Here is a 25,024-nt window from a genome sequence, read left to right on the forward strand (position 1 = left end):
AAATTTAGTTTACAAAAAAATCATCTTAATCTGGGGTCTAAAATGGCGTATTTTTAAGAAAAGAAAGTGAAAAAAGGACTTTTATAAGAAAAATGAAAAAACATTTGTTATGGGACATTTTTTTTAGAAAATAACGGTCTTGAAAATATCACTTAAGACCGAGCCGGAAAAAAATCGATGTTTTCCCTAATCTCAAAACTAATACATAATACACATAGTACCTAAGTATCTATGCATCCCGTATCAATAGGTTTTCCATCCAAAAACATGAAAATTGGCATATATTTTATTATTTCTATATACATACACAAATAACATCCTTATTAATATTTGAAGCTAAAGAAAATAAAGATTTTCTAACAGTGTTGAAACAATAATCATCCAATGATGATGAGTCAATGAAATTATTATTTATATAATATATAGAATATTATTTTGTTCTCCTCCGTATTTAGTCATGAATTCCATAGATTTTATTCGTGATGATAGTTTTTCTAACTATGGTACATATTATATATATACCCACGACGAACCAGGCACATTCTTTACTTCCTCCATCCCTCCCCCTCCCTTCTTCTCCTCCCATGATATTATGTGAACTAAGTAGACAATGATGATGAAATAAAATCATTACCTATTCCAAGTTCCTCATGTTATAAATTAGTGTTGGGCTTCGGCCAGAGACCGAATTTCTTTTCCGTTTGTTCTTTCTGACTTGAATTTTTTTGAAATGTTATTTATAATACAAAAACGACCAGTTTATATATACTTAATTAGTATGGTGTTGTTCCAAATAGCTAATTTTTCAATAATTCAGAGTTCTAAAAAATTTCTTAAAAAAAATTGTCGAAGATGTTTTTGAAAAATATAATAAAACATAATATTTTAAAATTTCTTTTTCAAATTAATGCAAAGTTTATTTTTCTTAGAAAAAGACGGTTTTTTTTTTGTTGTTGGACCAATCAATACCACTTTTTTAGTAGACCAGGATTTTTTCAACCTTTTTACCTCCACTACACATTTTTATGATCATAATAAAGTTATTCCAAACCAAATTTCTTTGGCCCAGAAGTTAAAATACCTTTTTAAAAGTAAAAGTCAATTAATTAGATGACTCCTTTTCTAAACAAATATTTCATAAAATATCTTCTTTTTTTCACATAGATGGGGCTTTATATGAGACCTCTATTTCCCCACCCATCCTACAATGTTCAAGTTATCCCTTCCAGTGTGTATGTGGGGGGAGATTTCTCCCAGTTAAGAATTACTGATGCAGACTACTCAATCCAGGCCGAACTAGGATCGAAATAGTTCGGTTAACAAACATTACCGCTATAATGTTTGTACGACCGAAACTAACACTACTTTATAAAAAGTCTAATTTTCTAATAAGTACATGGAGGGGAGTTTCATTTCCAAGATGGTGTACAATGTAAATATATACATATATATTATATATATGCATGTAAAAATGAAAGAAGGTGACAAACCTCACGAAGTATTTTCCATTTTTGTGAAAAAATATATAAATAATAAATATAAGACTATATTATTATTATTTTTCTACAAACAAAAATTAACAGTAATGAAAATAATTGTATGTATGTATAAAAACTCCGTTAGAAATGTTAAATCATTTGGCAATAGTTATCATTATCGTTATATTAGAGACAAAAGGCTATTATTATAAGAAAACCATTATCAGATCATTTTATGTAAAAAAAACCTTTAACCTTTCAAAGATACAATTTCCTTCAATGAATACACAACGACCTTAATAGGCATATTAATTGAACAGTGCAGTATTTGATGAAACTAACTATACTAATTATTTTGATTAACGCATTGATTCTACGACTCAATTAGGGCCCGTAATTAGATATGCTTAATTATGCGTAATTTTTTATATTCAGTTCTAATAATAACTGAATAAATAAAAAATAAAATCAGGAAACGTAAGTTTTGAAAAAAATAAATTTTTTATTTCTGTTGTACAACGGCAAGCTTAAGATTTTATGAGTGATTTTTCAATTCAATATGGAGTTGTTGTTTTTTTGTATTAATTGTACAAATTTAATTACTAATATATATTTAAGTACATAAATGCCTTATAACCATCGCTAAAGACTACAACTCCATCCCATGTAAAAAAATAATTAATAAGTATTTTGGACAACAAGTGTCCGTTTTCCATTTTAATTACGAGTCTTTGAAAAAAAAACCTGTAACTAAGCATAGACCAGGGGTCGGCAACCTATGGCAAGCGTGCTACGGCTGACAGGCGGAGATATATTCACTGGCACGCACAAATTAGAAAATATTCCCATAGTTTGTTTATGTTTATACCATTATTGTTGATAGTGGCACACTCATTGATTATAAATGTTGAAGTTGGCACTCCATGTCTCAAAGGTTGCCTACCTCTGGCATAGACGATTCCAGTGCTTCTCAAACTTTGTTTGAATGAAAACAGTAACAAAAATATAAAAAAAGGTATTATAATTTTGTTTTTAAATAAACATATTTGTTGGAAACCATATCAAATAACAGAATTAGTTCACACTACCTTGTGTAGCCCTGGACTAAAGGGGATTTATTGTTATGACCAACTTGTAACTTGTACTAGTAAATTATACAAATTGCAGAGTTATTTTTTTTCCTTTTTGCACCCTCCTCCTACCTGCGTACGTACTTACTACATAGTCCATAAATTGTTTTAAATTAAGAATTTAGAGTACTTGCGACGAAGATAATATGTTATAGCAGAATAGTTATAATACATTTTAATTTGATAAGTACAATTTTTAAAAAAAAATGTTCATTTTTTTTTAATTTGAAAATTGTTGTACTATTTGACTTATGGACTGATAATTGCTACTTGAGAAGTATTTTGTGGCACAAAATATTCATATAGTTGTAATAATTAATTATTTAAGGAACTAGGGTTCTATTAACCTTATATCTATAGTAATAAAGCAATGGCTATATGTATCTATGTACTACCTTAAGTTATTTTTGAGTTTATATTAGCGCTGTGCAGATACTTGATCTAAGAAAAGAAATAATGCAATTGTGCTTGCACCTCATATTAAAAGAAAAAAATGAAGTAAATATGTATAGAGTCTAAAAAATCTAGAGACTAAAATAATCCCCAGCTCATTTGTTATTATTATTCTTTCATTTTTGAGGATAAAACCTTTAAGTATTGAATAATTACATTTTAGTCTCTAGATACTAGAGTACTCGTATACATATTTTCAATATTAATAAATAAATTTTTGTTTGTTCTTCAACGCCAAATAACTCCAGGCAATCCCGGGTACTCTTGATAATAAAGTTATACTCCTTTGGTTGTGGAAATATAGAGTTTTAAGAAAGTATCAATACTGAAGGAGTTAAAGTACTGGCATAGAGAGTTTTGGATGCATTGGATTTAGAAGGAAAAGCATGGACATTTGTTTTAGCGCCAACCAATAAGGGAAGAAGAATTACATGTGGAAGTAACCTGCTCGGAATTTTTAAAAAGCTTATTGTAAGAATAATGAGCAAATAGACATTGAGGTAGTGAAATGACATTTAATCAAATATGTGGAATAAATGGCCAATAATTTTCAGAGTAAAAAGTGGTTGTTGTTTTTTTTATTTGGTTTATATATAAAATAGAACAAACAAAAAACTGTATAAATTAATCAGCACCATTACGTAACAAGTACATTCATGCATAATCATAATAGTTTATACTTATTTCTTCGAGGTAGAATTTCAACTAATATTCTAACATCCATCTTTTAAAAAAACTGTTAACAAGCAAATTTACATACAAGATAAATATTTGTTATAATTTCTTAAAACAATTTTTTAAATATTTCTACGATTAGGTGTAACTGGTAGGAGGTACCGGATTTTTTCTCCTATAAAATTCCATGACTTACATCAAAAGTTTTGCAACTCACTGGAAAATACCTTCCTGTGAGAATGCATGAAATATGTCGAACTCATTTGTTTTGTTTTAGATATTGTTTTCATCTAGTTTTATTAATTGAACAGTCAGTGAATTTGAATTTGAGAAAAAAGATAAATAATAATAAGTCATTTCATTTCATCAAAATGAAATGATAGCATCAATAGAAGATAGTAATTCAAATGAGTGAAGGTGTAATTAAACAATCTGTTTGTTAAAACATGTAAGCATATAAAACCATTAGCAAATTATCTCTCTCTCGCTCCGTATAACATATTGTACTTGAATGAGATAATAATTAATCATAAATAACCTCATTTTCCAAAGGATTTTGTAATATGATTAATGAACATTTCATGATATAGGATGTTTGATGTATATGCAATGGATGTGTATTATTTCCATCATTGCATGGGAATTATTATTAGTACATAATAATAACAAATAACATTTCACATCAGTGTTTATCTTCTCTCATCTGCACCTATTATTTCAAAGGTCAAACGAATAAATAGTAAACATACACATCATATGCAAATAAACAAAGCAAAAACGAATGGTTTAAAGTGAATTGAAGAATTGAACCTTATGATTATGTTAGAGAGTACGGAAGGTACCGGAACGTCAAAAGTTTTGGAACATGACTTTAATTGAGTTTGGAGATGTTCTGGTAAATTTTATGCAAAAGTTAGGTTAAAAAAAAGAACAGCTGATTTTTTTACCTTTTGAACGCCCTATTTACCAAGTTTTTAGGATAAATATTAACGAAAATGGAGCAAAAAAAGGTAAGAAGAGGCTCTTCTAGCCTGCGCCCGATTTAGAAAATTTGATATTGTGAAGACCCTTAATGTTAAGGTCAACAATAGTGAAGGCATTAATGATCGCCATAGAAGTGGAAGGCCGATCAAATTAAAACCTGAAACGGCAAAAAAAAGCTTTTTGGAAAAACCCGAAGATGACTATGGAGGACTTGGCCAAGAAGCTGTCGGTGAGCCGTTGCACAGTGTACAAGGCTGTAGAAAAAAACTGGTAGTAAGTCTCTCAGACATATTGCACGACCCTCGCCCACTCAACATAAACAGCAATTACGATTTGATCGGTGAAAAAACTTTACAATGAGCTGAGGTATCACCAAAACCGAATTTTGTTCTTCTCAGACGAGTCAATATTTACAGTGGATCCTGTGTACAATAGGCAAAATTATCGGGGTGACCGTTTTACAAAAGTTAACTGCAACCTTCGTGAAGTGTCCACTACTAAACATTCGGCCTTAATAAGGATACTCTGCATTGTTACATCTGAAGGTCACAAAATGAAGCCAGTTAGCTTCCCCGTTGAATACAGATTGACTAGCAAGGATTACTTGATAATTTTGCAAACAAAAGCCCTTCCCTAGGTTTGCAAGGTCACAAAACAAAGCAAAAAGAAACCGATAATTGCTTTACACAGGACGGTGCTTCTACACATAGGGCAAAAATTGTGCAGGATTGGATGAAAAGCTCTCAAATTCATAAATAGTGCTATCTAATTAGTAATAAACAATTTCCAAATAAACAAACAAATCTCTAGAATTTCATTTAAAGCTACTAAGTGTAATGAATTATTCAGCATGCATTATGTTACAAAACTTTCTGACGGCCCGGTATATACACGTATGTCCAGTGCTATATAAAATATGCCGTCTCGGTCTGTAAAAATAAAATGAACCAACAGAAATGGTACATAATATATGACAGAACCTCAAATAATAATGGCTACCGGTATACTATATAAAAAGATAAAATAAATAAACATGGTGATCCTGACAATTTGAAGAATATTTGTGACAAGGGCAGCATAGCTGTCGATGACATTTTATTAAGTTATCTGTGAGAAAGAAATAAACTCACTCTGTATCTCTTAATTATATCAGCAGGAATTACTCTGATATAGACCGTCGATACCGATGATACCTTTCAATTCTACTCCGATTCCAACAAGAACATACACTTAAAACACCACAACAAATCTTCAGTGTCAATTTTTGTCATTCACGCACTAGTGATTACTTTATACTTATTATTCTCCTTTCAAAAATAAAATAATAATGATGTCAGCTTGGGTAAATAAAAATTCCTATTCAAATTGCAATGAAAAAAAGAGTACGATATTGAAAGTTCATATTTTATTAACCTTTAATATATGATGGATTTTATAAGTAATAATACATTTTATCCATTTCTCTGATCTAAAGCTTTGAAACTAGGTAGCAAAACGGGTCTGTTAGATTGAGTAGATTCCTTGTCATAAAAGTATCCTTTTTCCACCAGATTATTACCTTATTCCTAGATGTTCCCTTTTAATAACTAAATAATAGTAATAACAGCTTTAGAAAATTTACAATCATGTTCAAGCTACAACTACATAAAGCCGTTCCCCCATTCTAGGACATATTTTATACAACTCTGTAAATATCCTTTAGGACAGTGACTTGAGTATTAAAAGGAGGTTTGGGAAAGGAAGGGTTTTACTTTAAAAATTAAAATAACACTTTTATTTAATAATACAAAAATACAATGAATGGACATTAGTAGGTTACTAACTAAATTCGGAGACGCCCTTTTTATTTCTACTTCTTCTTTTATAAATTGGTACATTGTACATAGTTTTCCTTGGATTTCTTAGGGTTTTACACCTACGACAAAATTCCTTAAAAAGATGATATTTAACACATTTCATGTAAAATATTGCCTTTAACTCTTTCATAATATAGAAAACTTGGTTGTCCGGAATTTCGATGTAGGACAATTTCAACCAAAATGGAGACCCCTAGTAAGTTTATATAATATAATATTAATATAGTAAAAACGTGATTTATTTTAAGTCTTATATAATAACAGGGAGAAACTTTTAAGTGTGTAAAAAGAGTGAATATTTTACATAATTATTGGGGTCTTGTACGTGCAAATGCAGTAATTGAATTACTTTAGAAAGAGAAAATAATACATAGGGTTTTAGATACATACATCAAACAAATATTTGATATGGATGGATGGCAATGAATCATATATTATGCATTTGAATTAATGAGAGTCCACACATCTGCCAGCATGCCGATAAAATGGCGTTTGAAATGTTTAGTTGGGCACAAATAACTGTTCTTCATCCAAAAACAAACTGCATCGTTTATTTCTTCATGAATGAGTTTTCACGTCTGAAGAGCCTTTTTGAAGTAATGAGTTGTTATATTGGAAAATATCTTTGTGACAATCTCCAAATATAACCATTATGATCATACTGATAATATATATATATATATAAGTACATATAAAAGTGGATGACTTAACTTATTTATGTTATACCATGTACCACTAGAGGGAGCTTGAAAAGCAAATTTAGAGTGGGTTACTTTGTTTCGTTTTGCGAAAAAAGATTTTTTTTACTTCACTGCACGTAATCACCAGGAAGAACTACCCCCAATATTTTTTTCTGTATTGGTATTTATCAGTTTATTAATGTTGAATCCTTTATTGTCACTACAATTAAGACCTCCTCAATAATAAAGGGGTACCACCCCCTAATTATTGACTAAAAACTTGTCAAAAAGAAATGTTTTTTTGTCTAATATTTTTGTTATCTTTGAACTTAACAAATCTCATTATTCAAAATTGTGTCTTTCATTATTTTTATTTTTTGTCTAAATGATCAAAAAAGTTATCGTTTCGTCAAAAAAAAAAAATGTAGAAATTTTATATTTCCTTTTAAAAAATTCCAAATTGTCTTTTCTAAATAAAAGTGATTTGTCAAATTTTGCTTTTTGTCACTTTTCTAAAATTTCCTTTGTTAAATTTCTTATTTATAGAAAATAAAAATATTATGTCAAAATTGTGAAAGATTTGTTAAAAAGTCAAAGGGGGTACATGTACCCCTTGGGGTACTTAGAGATACTCCAGAGGGACTTGAGATTTTGAAAAAAATATATATATTTAAAAAAATAGCAACAATTCTTCTGGTCACAGATCTAGAATCTGACTCTCCCGTCATCTATTGGGAAAAAATGAGCAGATCAGTCAAGTTTAGTAAAACAGATAGTATTGACTCAGTGTTTTACGTCTTTTAAAAAAAAAAAAAATGGGCTCGCTAGGAAGTACTTGCCTGAAAAAATATTTTACATGTGGTACTTCACAAATATTTGCATTATCCTCATGACAGATATTCAACATAAATTAATCATTTCATTTTTTGATTGTAACTTGTACTTTTTGCTATTTCAAGTTACAACTGATACACAACATAACGTATAAACTGATTTCTAAAGGACATTTTTAAACAAGGCCGAAATTCCCCAGGTTAAAAATTGTTACTCTATGTGGAGGAAACATTGCAAAAGAACAAGATTGATATTTTAAAGCTTTTTACACACCTTGTTAGATAATATATATTTTTTAATAAAACTGGAAGGAGTTAATCCATGGTGTGTGTGTTTGTTTTGTTTTTTTTTTTTTTTTTTTTAAATTAAAAACCTTGAAATAGTTTGTGACTACCTAGTACTAGTTAGTATAATAGAGTTTGAACGGCTCCTGGCAATATAAGAATTTCTTATTTGAATATTCATGAGAAATTATACATTTGTAATATTATTAATACTTTTATTATAATCAATAGCATGAAAATCAATAAATAGGTGTGATTTTTATATTAAATATCAATGTTCCTACATGTACATACATAGATATGAGTTACATAGATTTTATCAATGTCTTGATGATGGGAATGAAAAGGGCACCCACACAGTATGTACGTACATAATACGTATGATGATCCTAAGGGATCATAATTTGAAGTTAAAATAATAGGTAGGATAATGTGGGCGTGACGTCATGGAGTAATACTCTCAATTAGGGACAATACGTCAAGAGCTTTGAAGTTGAAGGATGATTTTATTAGTGTTAATACTCTGTCTAATACTTTGTATTAGGTTGTATCAATAATAGAGCAACTTTTTTCAGTCTTACTCTATGGACCGATTTTCTCCCCATCCCATTTTTATTAACTGTACAATTATAATTTATTCAACAGCTTTAACTTCATAAGCCGTTATTGTGTGAATGTTCAAGAATGGAACACTAATGACGTCATCGATAATTAATTAACATATAGAATCGGACTATACCGAATTTTAAATGAAACCATCTAAACCTACTTGTTTATAAGACTGATCCAGACCCAATTTTCCTTTGTTACCGATATAAATCGATTTTTTCTTTAAGAAGAGTACAGGCCCAACTTCTTTAAATGATCTAACTATTTCAGCCACTAAAAGTCATAACATTCATATATACGTTATTGTGGCTATGTTAACTGTTTTGAAACACATATGACGTCATCAACAACTCATCTATATAATCTGTTTAGACTGAATTTTAAATAAGACCGATCCTAACCGCATTTTCTTAGGACAGATCTAGACTGAATGTTTCTTTGAGACCGGTCCAGACAGAATTTCACAGCAATTTGGGTATTGAAGACCAAATTAGTTTGGTTCACTAAAAATCAGAACCGAACCCCAACACTGGAAGATTGGACTGGACTGAAGATTCAACTACATGCGTATTATTATGTACTAGAGGGTTCTCACCCATGATCACGTTTTCCCTGGATTTCTCAGGGGTATATGCCTATAAGAAATTTCTGGGAGATAAATAAAATATTTCCCAGTAAACCTTGTATTTTATTATTTCATAATATAAGCTACCTTTATGTAGTGTCTTTGGGGCACTGCCAATATTTCTGACTTGAACATTAGAAAAGAAACAAACTACAATTTTCTTAAACAAGAAGCAAACTAACTATATTTTAAGTAATAAAAGGATGCATTTATAATACAAATAACCTGACAAAGATTTACATATTAAGTAATTACAAAATAATTAAACATCATAAAAAAAAAAATAGACACCACATTCATGTAATTCATTCAATGTAACACAGTTGAATATACATGAAGATTCACTAGAGATACTAGTATAGTTTTCCACGAACAATATAACCATGCAAATTATGTGCTATGTGTCGCAACAAAAAATAATTGCCAACAAATAACATAACAAACCATAAACCAAGTAATGAATATTTAACTATAACTTCACCTTCTTCTAACGTAAGAAAGATGAAATAATTTTGGATCTTTCACGAATGTATTGCTAAAAATTTATGTTTTCTTCTTAAAATACAAAATAAATTACTTAAATTTTACAGTACACTGAAATTCGGATAAAATAAACTACTATTTTTCATTTGAAAAGTCAACTATATACGGACTTATCTTATATTTGAAGTGTTAAAACAAACAATTTTTGGATGTTAATGTAAAGAAGTAATTTGAAACTCTCCATTTCGGGGGAAACCGGGTTTAATTAGAGCTTGTTTTCGTTAGATCAACGAGGATTTTTAGCTTATATTTCAGCTGAAGTGTCTTTTGGGTGTTATTCATTAAATGTATCCGTATTGATTGAAAAGCAATGTGAAATTAATTTAAAAAGACATACAGTAAAACAAATGTTGACGCCAGCTTACTGGCTGATTTGTACCTTTATAAAAAAAAAGAAAAATTATCATGGGAATTCTTCATTCTCATAATTCCTACGAAGTTTGATAACCAAAAGGGAAGAAAAAGTTCTCTATATTCGGATTTTTTACTTCGTGTTTCTTCTGTACGAAGTATTTCATGTAATAAAAAATTAGTCGGCTATAAGGGTATATTTAATAAATCCAAATGTGTAATATCCAAATTGGACTGTATTTATCATATACCATTTTATCCCCAAATTTCCATTGATCCGAGACTTAAAAATTAAATTTCTGGGAAATGAGAAACCCTAATATTTTATGTATAACTACATTAAAATATAAAATAGAATCTACAAGAAAAAAAATGTTTTATGCGTTTTTTTCATAGCTACGGAATGAGTAATTAATTATTACTTAGGTATCATTTTTATGGATTTCGTTTGAGAAAAATACAAAATATATGTGACAGATATTTTTATTTTGTTATGCACGATAAGTTCGACTTAATATATATGTACGTTGATGATCCCCTTCCCCCTAAAAAGAGACCACCTCTACTCCTTATAGGCAATAATATGTATGAGATAAGAGTAAACAACAACGACAATGTCAACAACAAATAGTAATAAATAAACCAAATACGTTATTAAAATCTAACCTGATTCATAAAGTTTCCTCGAATGAGAAGATGATCCTGATGAAGGAGATGAAGAGAGACTTCCTCCACAGCGTCGCCAACCCCCCCCTTCTTATTTACCAAATAGTTATTATTATGACTCTTGACATAATCCGGAGGAGAACTCATCTCGTCGTTATGACTCGCATCCGTCTTACGATTAACTAAATACTCATAGATATGATTGCAAATCTGAACAGGGTCCCTTGGATCTGGATAGATCATACCCTTGTGAAGAGAGGGGAGATGATTCCCCTTTTGCTGTGAGGGTGGAGGTGTGATGGGCTCAGAGTAAATAGGCTCGGATTCCATGCAATCATTCGACGTATAAAATACAAAATCCTTGTTAGAGTTGGAGCATGAGTTTTTGAGACTACGAAATCGTCCTGAGCCAGACCGACTTCGATAATGTGAGGCTGAGGAAGTCTTGGAAGAGGATGCGAGTAAGGAAGAGGAGTCGTCCCTGAATAAGTCATTGCGAGAACGTGGAACATCGTGAGATGAATAGTATTGATCAGCATTAAAAGGGCGATCATCAATGATTTTGGAGCCGTTTTTGGATACGGCTCTATTGATGACATTGGCTGTGGCTGTGAGCACTTTCATCATGAATTAAGGGGATTACTCAGTTACTACTAATGAGCACATTCATCAGAGACACAAGTTTATAAGAAAGAAAATCAACACCATCACGCTACTAACGTTAGAAATGAACTAAAAAAGACAATCACGAAAGGAACAGTCACCGGCGTTTAGGAAAGAGGGCCCGTAGCACTAGGTACGGAGATTCAAAAAATTAAAAACTCAAGATGAGATAAGAATATTTGTGTACTTACATAAAAGAGGGAAAATATCCATAATATATTTAGATACATTACTATTCAAAATTACTATTAAAATCTGAACACTTTGAATTTTAAAATTCAACCATATATAATTCATTAATTAAGAATATAATAAATAATATAGATAGATGTGTCTCACAGCTCTCTTAATCATTAATGTAGCTGCCCTTAGTGGCAATCATGGCTTCCAAGCGGCAGAAGGTCAGGTACCCGCCGTAGACGTTGTCTTCTGTCATAGCTTCCCAGTCCTGGTTGCCAGTGCCTTTGAAGGACTCGGTGTTTGAATGACGGAGACTTCCAGACTTTACCTCGAAATACATCAGGCCAAAAGCGACAAAAAAGAGTTCAAGAGTTTCGTAACGGAGGAGCTCTGTTTCTTTCATTAGTAGTGTCAAAAGTGACATCTTCATCATCACAAAGCTGTTTCTACCCATTTTTTTGATAGCGCTCTGGGCAGTCTGGTGTGAAAACCCGAAATTTCTTGCATGGGCCCTCATGGACTTGAGGGGATTGACCTAGGCTGTTTTCTTTAACTTCTCCAGGTGCAGTTTGCCGTTATTGACAGGGCCCATCTTCCTCTCCAACATTTCGGACTTGCTTAATGTTGTAGACTGTTGTACTGGAGACGCCCAACTGCTTGGAGTACACAAATGAAAATATGTAGATCACGTTCGAGTTTTATTTTCTAGACTTGTACATAAGCTCAGGTTTTTGTATTTATTCGTTTTGCTTTTATATATTGAAATATGAATTAATTTCAATTACTCAACCTTCATTAATTATTGAATTAGTAAGTGTTCAGATTTCAATGGACCACCCGGTATTTATTTGAAAGGATGCAACATTCTTTAACTATGCATTTATGTACGTATTTTTTGACTGGTAACAAACAAATAACTTTTAATATTTAGATACGTACTTTAAATATGTTTCTTTAATAGCAATATTAAAAATAGATAGAAGTCCAAAATAGATTCCATCATGCCATTTTACTAAGTAATTTATAAAATAATATTTCATGGTTTTTATTTACTTTGAAGCTAAGTGTGTCCATGCAAATCATGAAAGAATTTTCCCAAGCTCAACTTTATCAAGGTTCTTAAAAAGTACAAGTAGTAAGAAGCCTACTTCCCCTTCCCATAATCAAGAGGGTTGCAGTCTAGTGAGGACGATTGTAGCATTGACCAGGCCTAGAAATTCGCCAAGTTTTCTTAACACTACTTTTGAGGTTTTTTGGCCTTGTGGCCTTAAGAGTCTTCTTAGAAAAAGTAATTGTTCTTCCTATAGTTGACCTTCAGCCAGCAAAAGACCACCGTCTCAAGTACCTCAAGTACGCATCCACGGCTATCTTTTGAGCTCATTTGGATACCAATAAAGTAACATTATCTTCCCATTGGATGCATCCTCATAGTTCCTATTGTCGTCCTTCAGCTTTTTAATCGAGCTAAAGAGACCCTTGGAGCAGGAGACGATGCACAAGATCTCGTCATAACTCATTCTCACGTCAAAAATCACTGACACATGATTGATTTTGGCCTTGGTCTGTAAAGCAATTCCAGAGATAATAAGTAGTTTTTTTAATTAAAGACAATTGGAGTGAGTTGTCAGATCCCATTTCAAAATTCAGTAAAAATTTAAGATAATCATAATCATTTTCAAAGGGGGGAGGCAAAATTATGATATTTTTCGGAAAGAAGTTTTTATCAATAATTGTATGTAGCAGAAAAGGAAGTGAACCCTCAGAAATTAAATAATAATAAGAGCAGCTTAGGGAAAGAAAATTTACTCTACAGGTTGTCAATTCCAAAATAACAGATGAACTAAATAATACAACCGATTAGTAATCTATTACCACCATATTCCTCACCGCAATAGGTGAGAGGAGGCAATTTCAAAAATTTAGAATTTGTCTTGCCTTAGATTAATTGTTTCTCTCAAATTATTATTACGGGGGGGGGGGGCAACTCACATTACGGGGAGTTCAACCAATAGTCAGATCCAGATGAGATATATTCATTATTTAATTTCAGTAGTTTTAAGAATTTATGGTCAAGTGCAACATCTTGACTCGTTAAAATGTCTCATACCAAATGGATATTGACTCCTTTAATTTATAAAATATTGTTTGTTATCCTACTTATAATACTGCGACCAAAGTAAAAATAATATCTAATTTTATGATCCAAAGATATTTTGAGTATCTCCATCACATTATAACCTGTATGAAATTTCCAAGATATTAGGTAATTAAGATTGAACGAAGTATGTAATTATAAATATTCGAACTACAGAAATAATATGGATGTATTTTGTATCGATTTGTGAAAATGATATAAGACGAAAAGTAATTGAACTGATCACGGAATGAATAGAGATTGTATACTAATAGCTAGAGCTGGGAACTTGGACTTGAGATTCCACTTGATCACACGACCAACAACTCGAGATTCCACTTGGATATATAGTATTCATTAAAGTATCTTTGTTTTTCTGAGGACTTCAACTGGACTCGATGGAATTATTCAGAATTGACTTGGACTTGCAGAATAGAGACTTTCCCCATTTATAAAAACTGCTTGGGACGTATTGGTCGACGTAATTTCAATATTGACGAGTACTGATATTGTGGAAGCTATAAACTCCAGCAACCCAGTAGAGTGACCCTCATACGCAATCGTAAGCCATTAGTTTTTGTCAGAGTTTCGACTGTGTCATCTTCGTCAGCCATTGTCATTGTTTCGTCGTAGTTATCTTTTAATTCGTCTTCGTCATGAAAAAAAGTTTCAATGACGAAATGATTTCGTCTCCTCGGGATTGACGAACTTAACACTGTTTGGTATATAGCTCAAATGGATTATTTTCGTATTAATCCTAAATATCAATATTATTTTTCCATATATGTCGTGTATAATTTGATATTTTGTTTAATCAAATTGTACAAGTTTCAACCAAAAATTAGATGAAGAATTTATAGTACTTTAATTTAATTCAATTTAAGCATTATTTAGTGACAATAATGCTTAAATTGAGCATTCCTTGGATGACTCGATATATTAACGCTGTAATTTTTGACTATTTTCATGAAAATTACTAATTGAAAATTATTCTGTGTCACAAAAATAAAGTTCAAATCCTCACAGTTATTATATTACTCGTAAATAAATAATAACCAATTAATTTAAAAAAAATTAAAATGAAATTATGTTATTTAGTAATTAAAATGACTGATTATGTACTTTAGTAATGCATTGATGACATTTGAACAAATAGCTTATACAAATTTCAACTGTTACATAACATAAATAATTATAATGTTAAGTTGTTGTATTACATTTACTTCTGTTATTAATAAAATGAACAGTTCAATGGAACGATAAAAATAGGCACTGCATATGAATAATAAAGAGACTAGCCCATAATGTCAATAATTGATTTTCAAATAGCTACAAGTATATTGAAGACAAGCAATGAAGCTCAGGGGACATTTCTATCAATTTAATATCGATGTTAAATAATCAATGATAATATATCTTCATTAATATATATTTTGCTCATTGCTGTTTATATATAAAAAAGAATCGAGAGAGTAGATAAAAAAACAGTCTATTTAATCAAAAAATCCATCTACTTATTAATTTAACGAGAGAATAATTAAATATACTTCCTTACCGGAGAGGCAATATTTCATAGCTATTTTACATTTTTGTTCTATAAAAGATATGAAAAGAATAATCAATTACTCTAAACATACAACATTGTATCCAACAAATATTATACAACTGAAACTTGTTAATAACACCAACTTATGCACTTATGCACAAATATACGTATATATTATTATACAATTTCATTTACATTCAATAAATGTTAAATCGCCTATTTTAGCGATTGATCTTATAGTATATGAATTATTTAATATTATTTTTTGGGTTATCATTAACCCGATTAAGAAAGTTGAACAAGAATGTATCTAACCCAGAGCGTACTCACGGGAAGCATTCTTCAGACCAATATATAATACATACCTTGATTATTCGTCAGAGACACGTATTATTAATTTGGTCTATTCAATTGACAATCATACACTGAGTTTCTCTTGTTCTTATAGCTCTACGCATACATCTCTCCTTCGAAAATTAATTCCAGATATCCCAGTTTCACCTTTCAAAGATACTTCTTCCTAGTAGATATTAATTCTATCCCTTAATAATTTACGATTATGAATATTAATTTCATTATAAATCTCTGGGTTAATCATATCTCTGACAAAACTTAACAAAGCACAAAGTAACGAGGCAAGCGCCATCTAACCATCAAGAGAGTCAACAATTTTAAAAGAAAGGAACGTAGTACATTTCATATTTATGTAACATCACATGTTATTTTTTAAATACGTAGTTGATATCGAAGAGCGCTCTCTCGACTATTCTTCTACCTTTTCCTCACTCGTCATGGATAATTCTTTCATTCTCTTATGTATTATATCGAAATTGTAATCAATGGTATCCATTTCTTTATTCATATCCTTTTGGAGTTGAAATATCCTCTCCTGCAAGTTCTGAATTTCTGATGAGTACTCCTTTGAAATAGACTCCCTCAGTCTTCCTTGCTTATCTTCCATTCTCTTTAATTGATTCATTTTCTCATCATATTCTAATAGCCTAAGCTCCTGGATTAGAGCCTTCTTTTTGTTAGTTCTCTCTATGGATCTTGGACTTTGAACGACCTCGTCCTCTTCGTCTCTTGCGTTCATCCTCTCACCATTATTATTTACTACGTGTTCGGAAGATGAGGCTCCCTAAAATAATACAAATATTAAATCTATACATTATCCATCTTTACGGTTTAGTAAGTGTTACATACTTGTGGATGAACATAGCTGCTCGTATCTACCACATCCGGCTCTTTCCAGTTGGTCATGACTCTTAAAGTTTCATACTTATTCAAGGATCTGGCTAAATCTATTGCATTTAATCCTTTGGCAGTTGGAATATCCATTCTTGCTCCATAGCGAAGTAATGAGTCCACCATATCTGATCGTCCTGAACCTGCAGCTGCATTGTGAAGAGGAGTACAATGCCAGGCATCCAGAGCATTGGGATCTGCTCCTTGAGATAAAAGAAAATTTACAACCATGGGACTTTTTCCACTTAGGCATGCTGCGTGCAACGGCGTGACAGAGTTCTTAAAACGTTGAGGATTTGTGAAGTGGTTTGTAGGATAGCGTCTATACATGTCCTGTACTATCCCTAAATCCCCATTCTTTGCTGCCCGCAATAGTCTTTCATCATCTGTGGTTGGCATTTTATGTATGGGCAAATGGTCAAGTAGAAATAAGAAAAATAGTATAAACTATTTTCTTTTCTAATTAATACAAAAAAATAAAATATTAAATCATTATGAGGCAAACTAAATATTTATCACATTTCAAAATGAAGCTTGAATAATTAATTATTTCTCACCATACATGTAAATTGAATACTATAACAAATTTCATATTATGTGGTCCAACCGTTCTTAATTAAATAAATATATACCTAAATAAAACGGAACTTTATATCGGATCTCTAAACCTCGATATTAGTATGCTTGTAGATCTGGCATATAATTAATGATATAATATAATAACTTTATTACAACATCGGTCATTTAATTACTGATGTATGAATTGATACGATTATTTAAGACTGATCTAACATAATTACTTATTAGAAAGAGATAGAATTGTGTTATTTTGTATACCATAGAATACTTATATTTATTTTCATTTAAAAATGTCAAAAGTGACGCAACAATATATTATGGATCTATTCATAATTATAATATCTTTATCACATGTACCGTAAATTCTTCATTTAAAATTAATCACCTAATTTTTGGTTATAACTTGGAAAAATTGCATCTTCATATATTAGAAGTATCTATAATTCAGTAAAATACTCTTTGTGAAGTCAAAAATAATTGATACATATTTTTTTTTATGATAAAAAAGTTATATCTTGTAAAATTTAAAAAATAGAGATATCAATACTGTATTTAATATCCTATATCAATGGATAACTGTGTATTTATTAGTTACCTATGTAACCTTACCCGATGATAGGACATTTGTATTCTGAAGCAGCGGTATACTACAAGTATAAGGATAGAAAAAATAATATTCTTCCCAATACACATTTTTTTAAAGAATATCTCAATAGAAAGTGTTTTCCATTGTTGAAAAATGAAAATTTAAAAAAAAAGTTTTAACTTAAGATATAATAAAAAAAGGCCCTGTGAGAACAAACAAATTGCTAAAAATACATACACTTTGGAAATGCATCAGTAACTGACATATAAATTTATCAAAACTTCTTTTTAATAATAAACGGCAGTACCCTTCTATAAGCAATGATCTGATGATCAATGAAATTCTCACGCATCACAAGACGATAATATGATAAGTAATTGTTTGCAAAAAAGGACTCCATCCTTCATGAAAAAACAAAAAAAAAAAAAAAGTTAAGCTAGATGTGTTATTATTCCATGAGTCAAGAATTCAACGTAAATGGTTGATCTAAAGAAATCAAAATATAGCGATTCCATAAAATAAAATTTATAAAAGTGTGCAAAAATATGGGGAAATGTTACTTTTTAATTTCAAATTGTACATTTTCGTAGCTTTTTAATGTTACGTTTGTTTTACAACCATTCTTTCTCTTTAAAAAAAGGCATGATATAAATTTGACATAGTTCTTTCTTCTCCACAAAGCTGTGTTAATTTTTTTTAATTCATTAAGATATTAACTACTTTTTAGTCTTAAAAATCTTTGAGGCAAAAATCAACACTTTCGACACCTGCTCTTCTTCGCCTTTTATCGAGGCAGTTATAAAGAACAGTTTTTATTCCAAATTGTCACGGAAGATATACATATATGAATATATATTATAAAATACTTCTTCACGACAATGCCAGGCCCCATATTGCAGAAGTCGTCAAAACCTCACTTCAAGAGCTCGAATGGAAAGCTATTCAGTATTCACCGTATTTTCTGGACATTGAACCTACGAATTACCATCTTTTCCGCTCTCCGTCGAACCATTTGAGAGGCGTTACATTCGATAATGAAGAAGACCTTGAAAAATGGCTCAACAAGTATTAGTGGAACGGTATCAAAAAATTGTGATAGGTGGGAAAAGGACGAGAACGACAATGGAGAATACACAATTGATTAATTAATTGTTATAATATTCTTTTCTTTCAATATTTTTTTATAAAAATGCTACGAACTTATTCCCTAACCCAATATATATAAGAAAGATGATATTAAATATATAAATAGATAGGTTTTGGGAATAAAAGTAACATTTTCCAATATTTTGGTGCATTTTGAACAATTTTTATCCGTGTGCATTATAATCACACTCTGATTTTCCCCTCATACAAATGGAATTCAATAATCCGGCAAAATTGTAGCTCATTTACAGTTGCTGTTCGTTTGTTATTCAAAATCAAAGGGTAAGATCACAAATAAAACCAATAAAAATGGTCTTAAATCATAACATGTATATATGATTTAAAAATATTATACTTTTAGCCAAAGGAAAACCAGTCTTCCATAAATTCAATATTGCTTACAGCACTTTTTTTTAAATGTTTTATTTGATAGCCGAAATGTCAAACTATTAATTTCATAATGATTATCATTAGTGTCTTTAGAAATTTTGTAAGTTTATAAATATTATCATTTTTTTTAACAATAGAAAAACTACTTTAAATCTCTATAACTTTTTATTTTTGAAGGATTTTTTTTTCCATTTTTTAATTGGTATTAAAAGTTGTCTTCTGCATAATTTCCTTTATTATGCTTATGATATTTAAAACTTCTTTATTGAATTAAATATAAGTGTTGGAAATCAAAGCAAATAAAATATATTTTTAAACGAATGGAGTGAATGATTCCAAAACGGAATTTATTGTTGATGAAGAACAACAACTACTGATTTCTATTCGCTTATAACCCTTGAGAAAATATTTACGTTATTTCAAAAATTATAAAAGTAAATTGCAAAATAAATACAATTTTAGTTGGTTTAAAACTGCACGAATGAATCAACAACAGCATGGCTCACATCAAGGATCCGCAAGGGAGAGGGTATAGGGGTTTGAAAGAGTTATGACAAAATTATATCACAATTTTGAAAATTGAACGATAGAGGGAGGAGAAATTATATATCAAATTTTTGAAGTGAGGTGAATTCTCATAAATTGCAGTGTTCATAAAACATATCCCAGTCATTCCATAGACCTGAAACTATACTATTCTTATTGTCAAAGTAAAATGTAGCAAATTTATAGCACACTTAACATGGAATCACTCTACTACAAACCTAGTCCAAGTAAGACTTGTTTTTTTACTATAAGTATGAAACATAGTTACAATAAATCAAAAATTACTACTAAGTCAAAAAAAGAAAGTATTAATTATAAAGTAAGAGGTTTTTTTAGACCAAAATATCATTGCTTATGTAAGATTCTTGGATTAAATAATAGAACGATAGGGACAAGAGAAAATATTTTATTACATGTTTATTAGTCGTCATAACATTTCCCTATTCTCTATAACGGAATATACTTACTCCATTGAATGTACTATGAATAGTGATGTTAATTGTTAGTATATTATTTTTTTAGAGTTGGTTCACTCTTAAAAATTATTAAACTTCAATTCTTGTGAGAATAAATCATTCGATTTATGAATAAACGGAAAATATATATTATGTTCGCATAAGTTCACATCGAATCTGAAGGGAAGATAAGTAGTTAAAGACCATAAAAAAGTTTGCGCCAATTAGACTTCAAATATAAAGAAATCTCTAATGATTAATTCCTTAGTAAAGTTGAGTGGGTTATATATAGTACTTCTATTTGTTAGCAATTTCTATGAAGACATTTGGAAAAACCACATCCTCCTAATATGATTTATAAATTAAGAGAGAACCCGGTCTTTTCTGGTGGCACTACTCAGCAAATTGAGGTAGAAGACTTAATACATATAATATTAAAGAAGAATGCAGATTTGGTCATAGTTTCAGTAACAAAGCAAACATCATTACTGGGTCATTCCATTAATCCTTCTGCCATCATCATCAATTTTGATAATGTTTGGTCAGGATGTCTAAGGAAGAATAACACAAAATTATAAATTTTTTAAAATAAAAAGACGGAATTTACTATTTTGGCGATTATGATTTTTTCCCGTTATAGGCCAAAATCAAGGTGATCCCATTGATATATATCTCTAATTTTTTGCACACATATAGAATATGTGTAGGATAAAGTTCTTACTTTCAAAATCGCTGATGACCATGTCAAAAATTTCCAAAAATTATCTACACTTTGAATGCCTCTATGGGAAAATGCTTTCTGTATTCAAGATAAATTATTTTACAGAAATCATTTTCGGCAACTTGATATGCGAAAAAACTAGATTGTACTACTTGTCAAAGAAACATATCACAATTGAATGGTGGATTGTAAATATTTCTTAGTACATAAGATATGAAATATAATTCTTTTAATAAAATTATATAGTAAAAAAAATTATATTAGTCTTGTTTCCCATTTCTTTTCAATTATTTATATTTGTTTATCTGTTACAAATCATTATCGACCCTATTATTGATCTCATACCTCGAAAAAATTTCAAAATATACAAACTAAAAAAAAAAAAATTATATGATGTATTTATAACACGTATGGTATGTTTTCTTATGACAACTAATGTATTGGGTTATTTTTTCTCTTCCTTGTTAGTATATTCCAAGTAAGAAATCTGTTAATAATAAAAAACTAGAATCTGATCTGAGTTACTGACGTGTTTCCAAAATTTATTTCTGGGAGGAATCTTTGAATGTTTCAATTACTCTATTTTGATACATATTTCTTCAAATATTAAAATAAATATAAGAAAACATGGTTCATAAACTCATAACTCAATAAATACACACACACAAAACGTGACATTCATTTTTTATTAGAAGCGCATAGGAACACCAAACAAAATTCAAAAAATAAAATATAAAAATAACTTTTTTTAAATGACAAATAAATAATACAAGCTTCAAATTTAAATTTTTGTAAATATATATATATATAAAAATTGAGTACCTACCATTTAACTTATGAATAAATCAAGTTCTTAAGGATTTGCGAGCTTTTTTAATTCTTTTAACGAGTAAAATATACAAAGCACTAACGTAATACTGAATAATAATTTCATTCAGACCAACACCAAAGCAATATATAATATGTATGGTTGTACTCTACAGCAAATTATGGGAGGAAGTAATGATTCATATGATGATTTCGCCCTTCAGTAATTAGTAGTATTTTAGAAAATCAGAAGTAACCGCCCTTATCGCTTGGTTGTATTGTTTCATTCATTAGAAATTACTAATCATGAATATTTCAAAGGAGCCTGCTAATATTTTTGGAATATTTTAGTTAACCTTGAAGGAAAGCAGAGAGAAAATTCGCGATTTGTATACCTGCATGTCTTAAGAGTAAGAAGGGCAATGGTAATTTCTTAATCAAAATATACCTATACGAACAACAACACTTAAGATAGTATTTATTAGAGTAGAATACAATAATTTTCTATCAACTTTGGGGTACTCTAGGTATATAGATAGAAGGAAAAGCTGTGAGACAAAGTTCAATAATTTTAGCTAGCGGAATAACATTTAAATTAAGTTTTTATTTATACTTAAGGTAGGAAGGTGAACAAACATCCTTTTTGGCGGACAAGACCCCCTTATAATTACAACTAGTGTAGTGTTGGTCTTTATTTAGGACTGAAGACTGCAGTTCCATACAGTTCAGTCCTAAAACTTATAAAGTTCGGTCCTTGATGACGTCGCTCGACTTTATTTCTTATTTTTTAATCAGTTCTAGTACTGACAATACGAGGGACCAACAGTCTTAAGGATAAGGATTAGTCTTAATTTCCCCTGTCCCCAAGTTTGAGGAGACGTTTCTGTTTATAAAACTATAAATTATTTATTATGTATCTCAAATTCCGTCACGTGCTATGTATAAATAATTGATGACCTAACATATTAATATCATTGAGAAAGCTGAAAAGGAGTATATACATAGAATGCCCTCTACATGGAAAAAAACGTATCCTATCAATATTATTTACAATATAAAAACATAATATAGTATAAAACACTAGCTTTACCCGTATTATATATTGTATTCCAAATTATTTTATTATGCAAATACTAAGAATACTAAGACAAACTTGATAATCCTGTTCCTATTTCCCTTTTTTAATTCGTATTAAATATATGTATGTACGTTCTCCTTCTTCGTTTTTTGGATTTTTAATTTTTTTGGTTTTTTTTTGGTTGACCCGTGGCATGGATAATATAGGTAAATTGTGGGTGCAAAGAAAAAAAAACGGTGACCCCGAACCTAACTCGACTTTAGTCCTGAGCATAATTTTTCTAACATTATAGTTGGGTCAAGTTGCGACCATAAAACTAGGGGTTGGTTGGTCTTTAATTTGGCTGGCCAAGTCGGATTTCGTTTTTTTATTTTCTGGCTGAATTTTTTTAGGAGGCCTCTGATAGGTTTTGAATTGCTTTGGTGATTTAAAAAAAAAAAAAAAGATTTGGGGATTTATTCAAAAGGTTTCAAATTCCTCAAGTGTGTTCATCTTTGATGTACTCAAAGTGGTCCTAGTTTGTCTATAGTGTTAACATCTCCAAACAGGTAGTTATTATTATTATTTATTGTAAGAGATATTAATGCAAAACTTTGGTGTGGAGGGGGGGAGAGTGCTTGCCGTGTGAGAAGATAAAATTAGTCCCGAATCACTTGTCTATGTTTTCGCCTTCAACCCGACCTGAATGCACTGCTCCGACCAGTTAATAAGAGCATACTGGATATCAACCGTATACACTATACATATATTCGTGCAGTTGTAATATTTTTATTTTGTAACACTTTTCTACAGTTTTCTTTTTGAACATAGTTAAATTTTATATTTTGCATTGGCTATGGCTGTTACATTATTTTTATTATTTATTATATTAGTATCAGTATTTATATTTTCTCAGAATAATATAATAAATGTCTAAGGCAGCTTGGTGTAACAGTATAATATTGAATATACATATATTTCCAGTACAAACAAATTGTATAAGTTGCAACCGCAAAATGATATCAATGAAGTATTTATAGTACTTGGGATGATAATAATGCAATAATTGAATATTCCATGAATAATCGATAATTAATGGTGTAATTTTTGACTATTTTAATAAAAAAATAACTAGTTCAAATACCCAGGGGTATATTGCTCGTAAATATATAATAACCATGTAATTTTAATAGATCAAAATGAAATTAATAGCTAATAACTAGAATTACTACCAATCTTTTAATTAAATAATGCATTTTAAGAAAAGAACAACAAACAGCTTGAAAAACTTTGCTCATACAAGTTCTAACTTGTAAAAACATTGCAACTGTACACAACAAATACAATAGATTATATATAAGCAAAAGTATGCTTGCATAATATAGTTTCTGATAAGTTATGCGATTTATTTTAAATCTTTCTATGACGTTTTTATGCTTCAAATTTTCGATTAAAAGTTGATGGTCAGTTACACAGAATATGTAAGGCATCATAAAAATGGAATCAAAATTAATAAACTGATTTGTACTGAAGCCAGCTTTTAGCAGAATTGTTTGTTTACAGAAAGACATCCATGATTGTTGGTATTATTTGTAATTTTATAAAAAAGAACCGAAAAAAATAGGTAAGATTTTATATTTTAGCAAGATTTTTTTTATTTTTTTTTGAGTGCATCGTTAATTGTACTCTTTAGCTAACCAATACTTCATTCTTTTTTCTGTAATGAAAATAAAATTTAAAAAAAGAACAAGAAACGTCTTAAATCATAAGCTTAAAAGGTAATTAAACAACCCATTACTCA

General features: G+C 30.1%; 3 protein-coding genes across 6 annotated transcripts in view; all 3 read right to left on the reverse strand.

The window, feature by feature from the left end:
- Positions 1-16,107, reverse strand: part of LOC121117966 (XK-related protein 6) — a 492,224-nt gene extending 476,117 nt beyond the window's left edge. The window contains exon 1 of the mRNA XM_040712510.2: positions 16,057-16,107. The gene's annotated coding sequence lies outside the window, so the exon portion shown is untranslated. The remainder of the gene's footprint in view (positions 1-16,056) is intronic.
- The window catches only part of dachs (unconventional myosin-IXb-like dachs), a 185,278-nt gene that overhangs the window by 118,865 nt on the left and 41,389 nt on the right, over positions 1-25,024 (reverse strand). Inside the window, exon 1 of one of the 4 annotated variants that reach the window (XM_071890607.1) lies at positions 11,169-11,903. The exons of the other annotated variants lie outside the window; for them this stretch is intronic. The gene's annotated coding sequence lies outside the window, so the exon portion shown is untranslated. Of the gene's footprint in view, positions 1-11,168; positions 11,904-25,024 lie in introns of those variants that run through there. 4 annotated transcript variants of the gene reach the window in all.
- On the reverse strand, positions 16,361-22,478 carry LOC121118570 (uncharacterized). The gene is made up of 3 exons (XM_040713160.2): positions 22,186-22,478; positions 16,895-17,395; positions 16,361-16,829 (listed from the first exon to the last, which is right to left on the reverse strand). The coding sequence occupies exons 2-3, from the start codon at positions 17,333-17,335 to the stop codon at positions 16,455-16,457; spliced, it is 816 nt and encodes a 271-aa protein (XP_040569094.1). The 5' UTR covers positions 17,336-17,395; positions 22,186-22,478; the 3' UTR covers positions 16,361-16,454.

The sequence above is a fragment of the Lepeophtheirus salmonis genome, chromosome 1 (genome assembly GCF_016086655.4).
Source record: "Lepeophtheirus salmonis chromosome 1, UVic_Lsal_1.4, whole genome shotgun sequence".
In the NCBI taxonomy this organism is placed as follows: domain Eukaryota; kingdom Metazoa; phylum Arthropoda; class Copepoda; order Siphonostomatoida; family Caligidae; genus Lepeophtheirus; species Lepeophtheirus salmonis.

Excerpts from the sequence above, each read along its gene's own strand:
- LOC121118570 (XM_040713160.2), bottom strand. The coding sequence starts at position 17,335 with ATGCCAACCACAGATGATGAAAGACTATTGCGGGCAGCAAAGAATGGG. Across the intron at positions 16,830-16,894 it reads GCAGCTATGTTCATCCACAA|GGAGCCTCATCTTCCGAACA; the intron begins GTATGTAACACT and ends GTATTATTTTAG.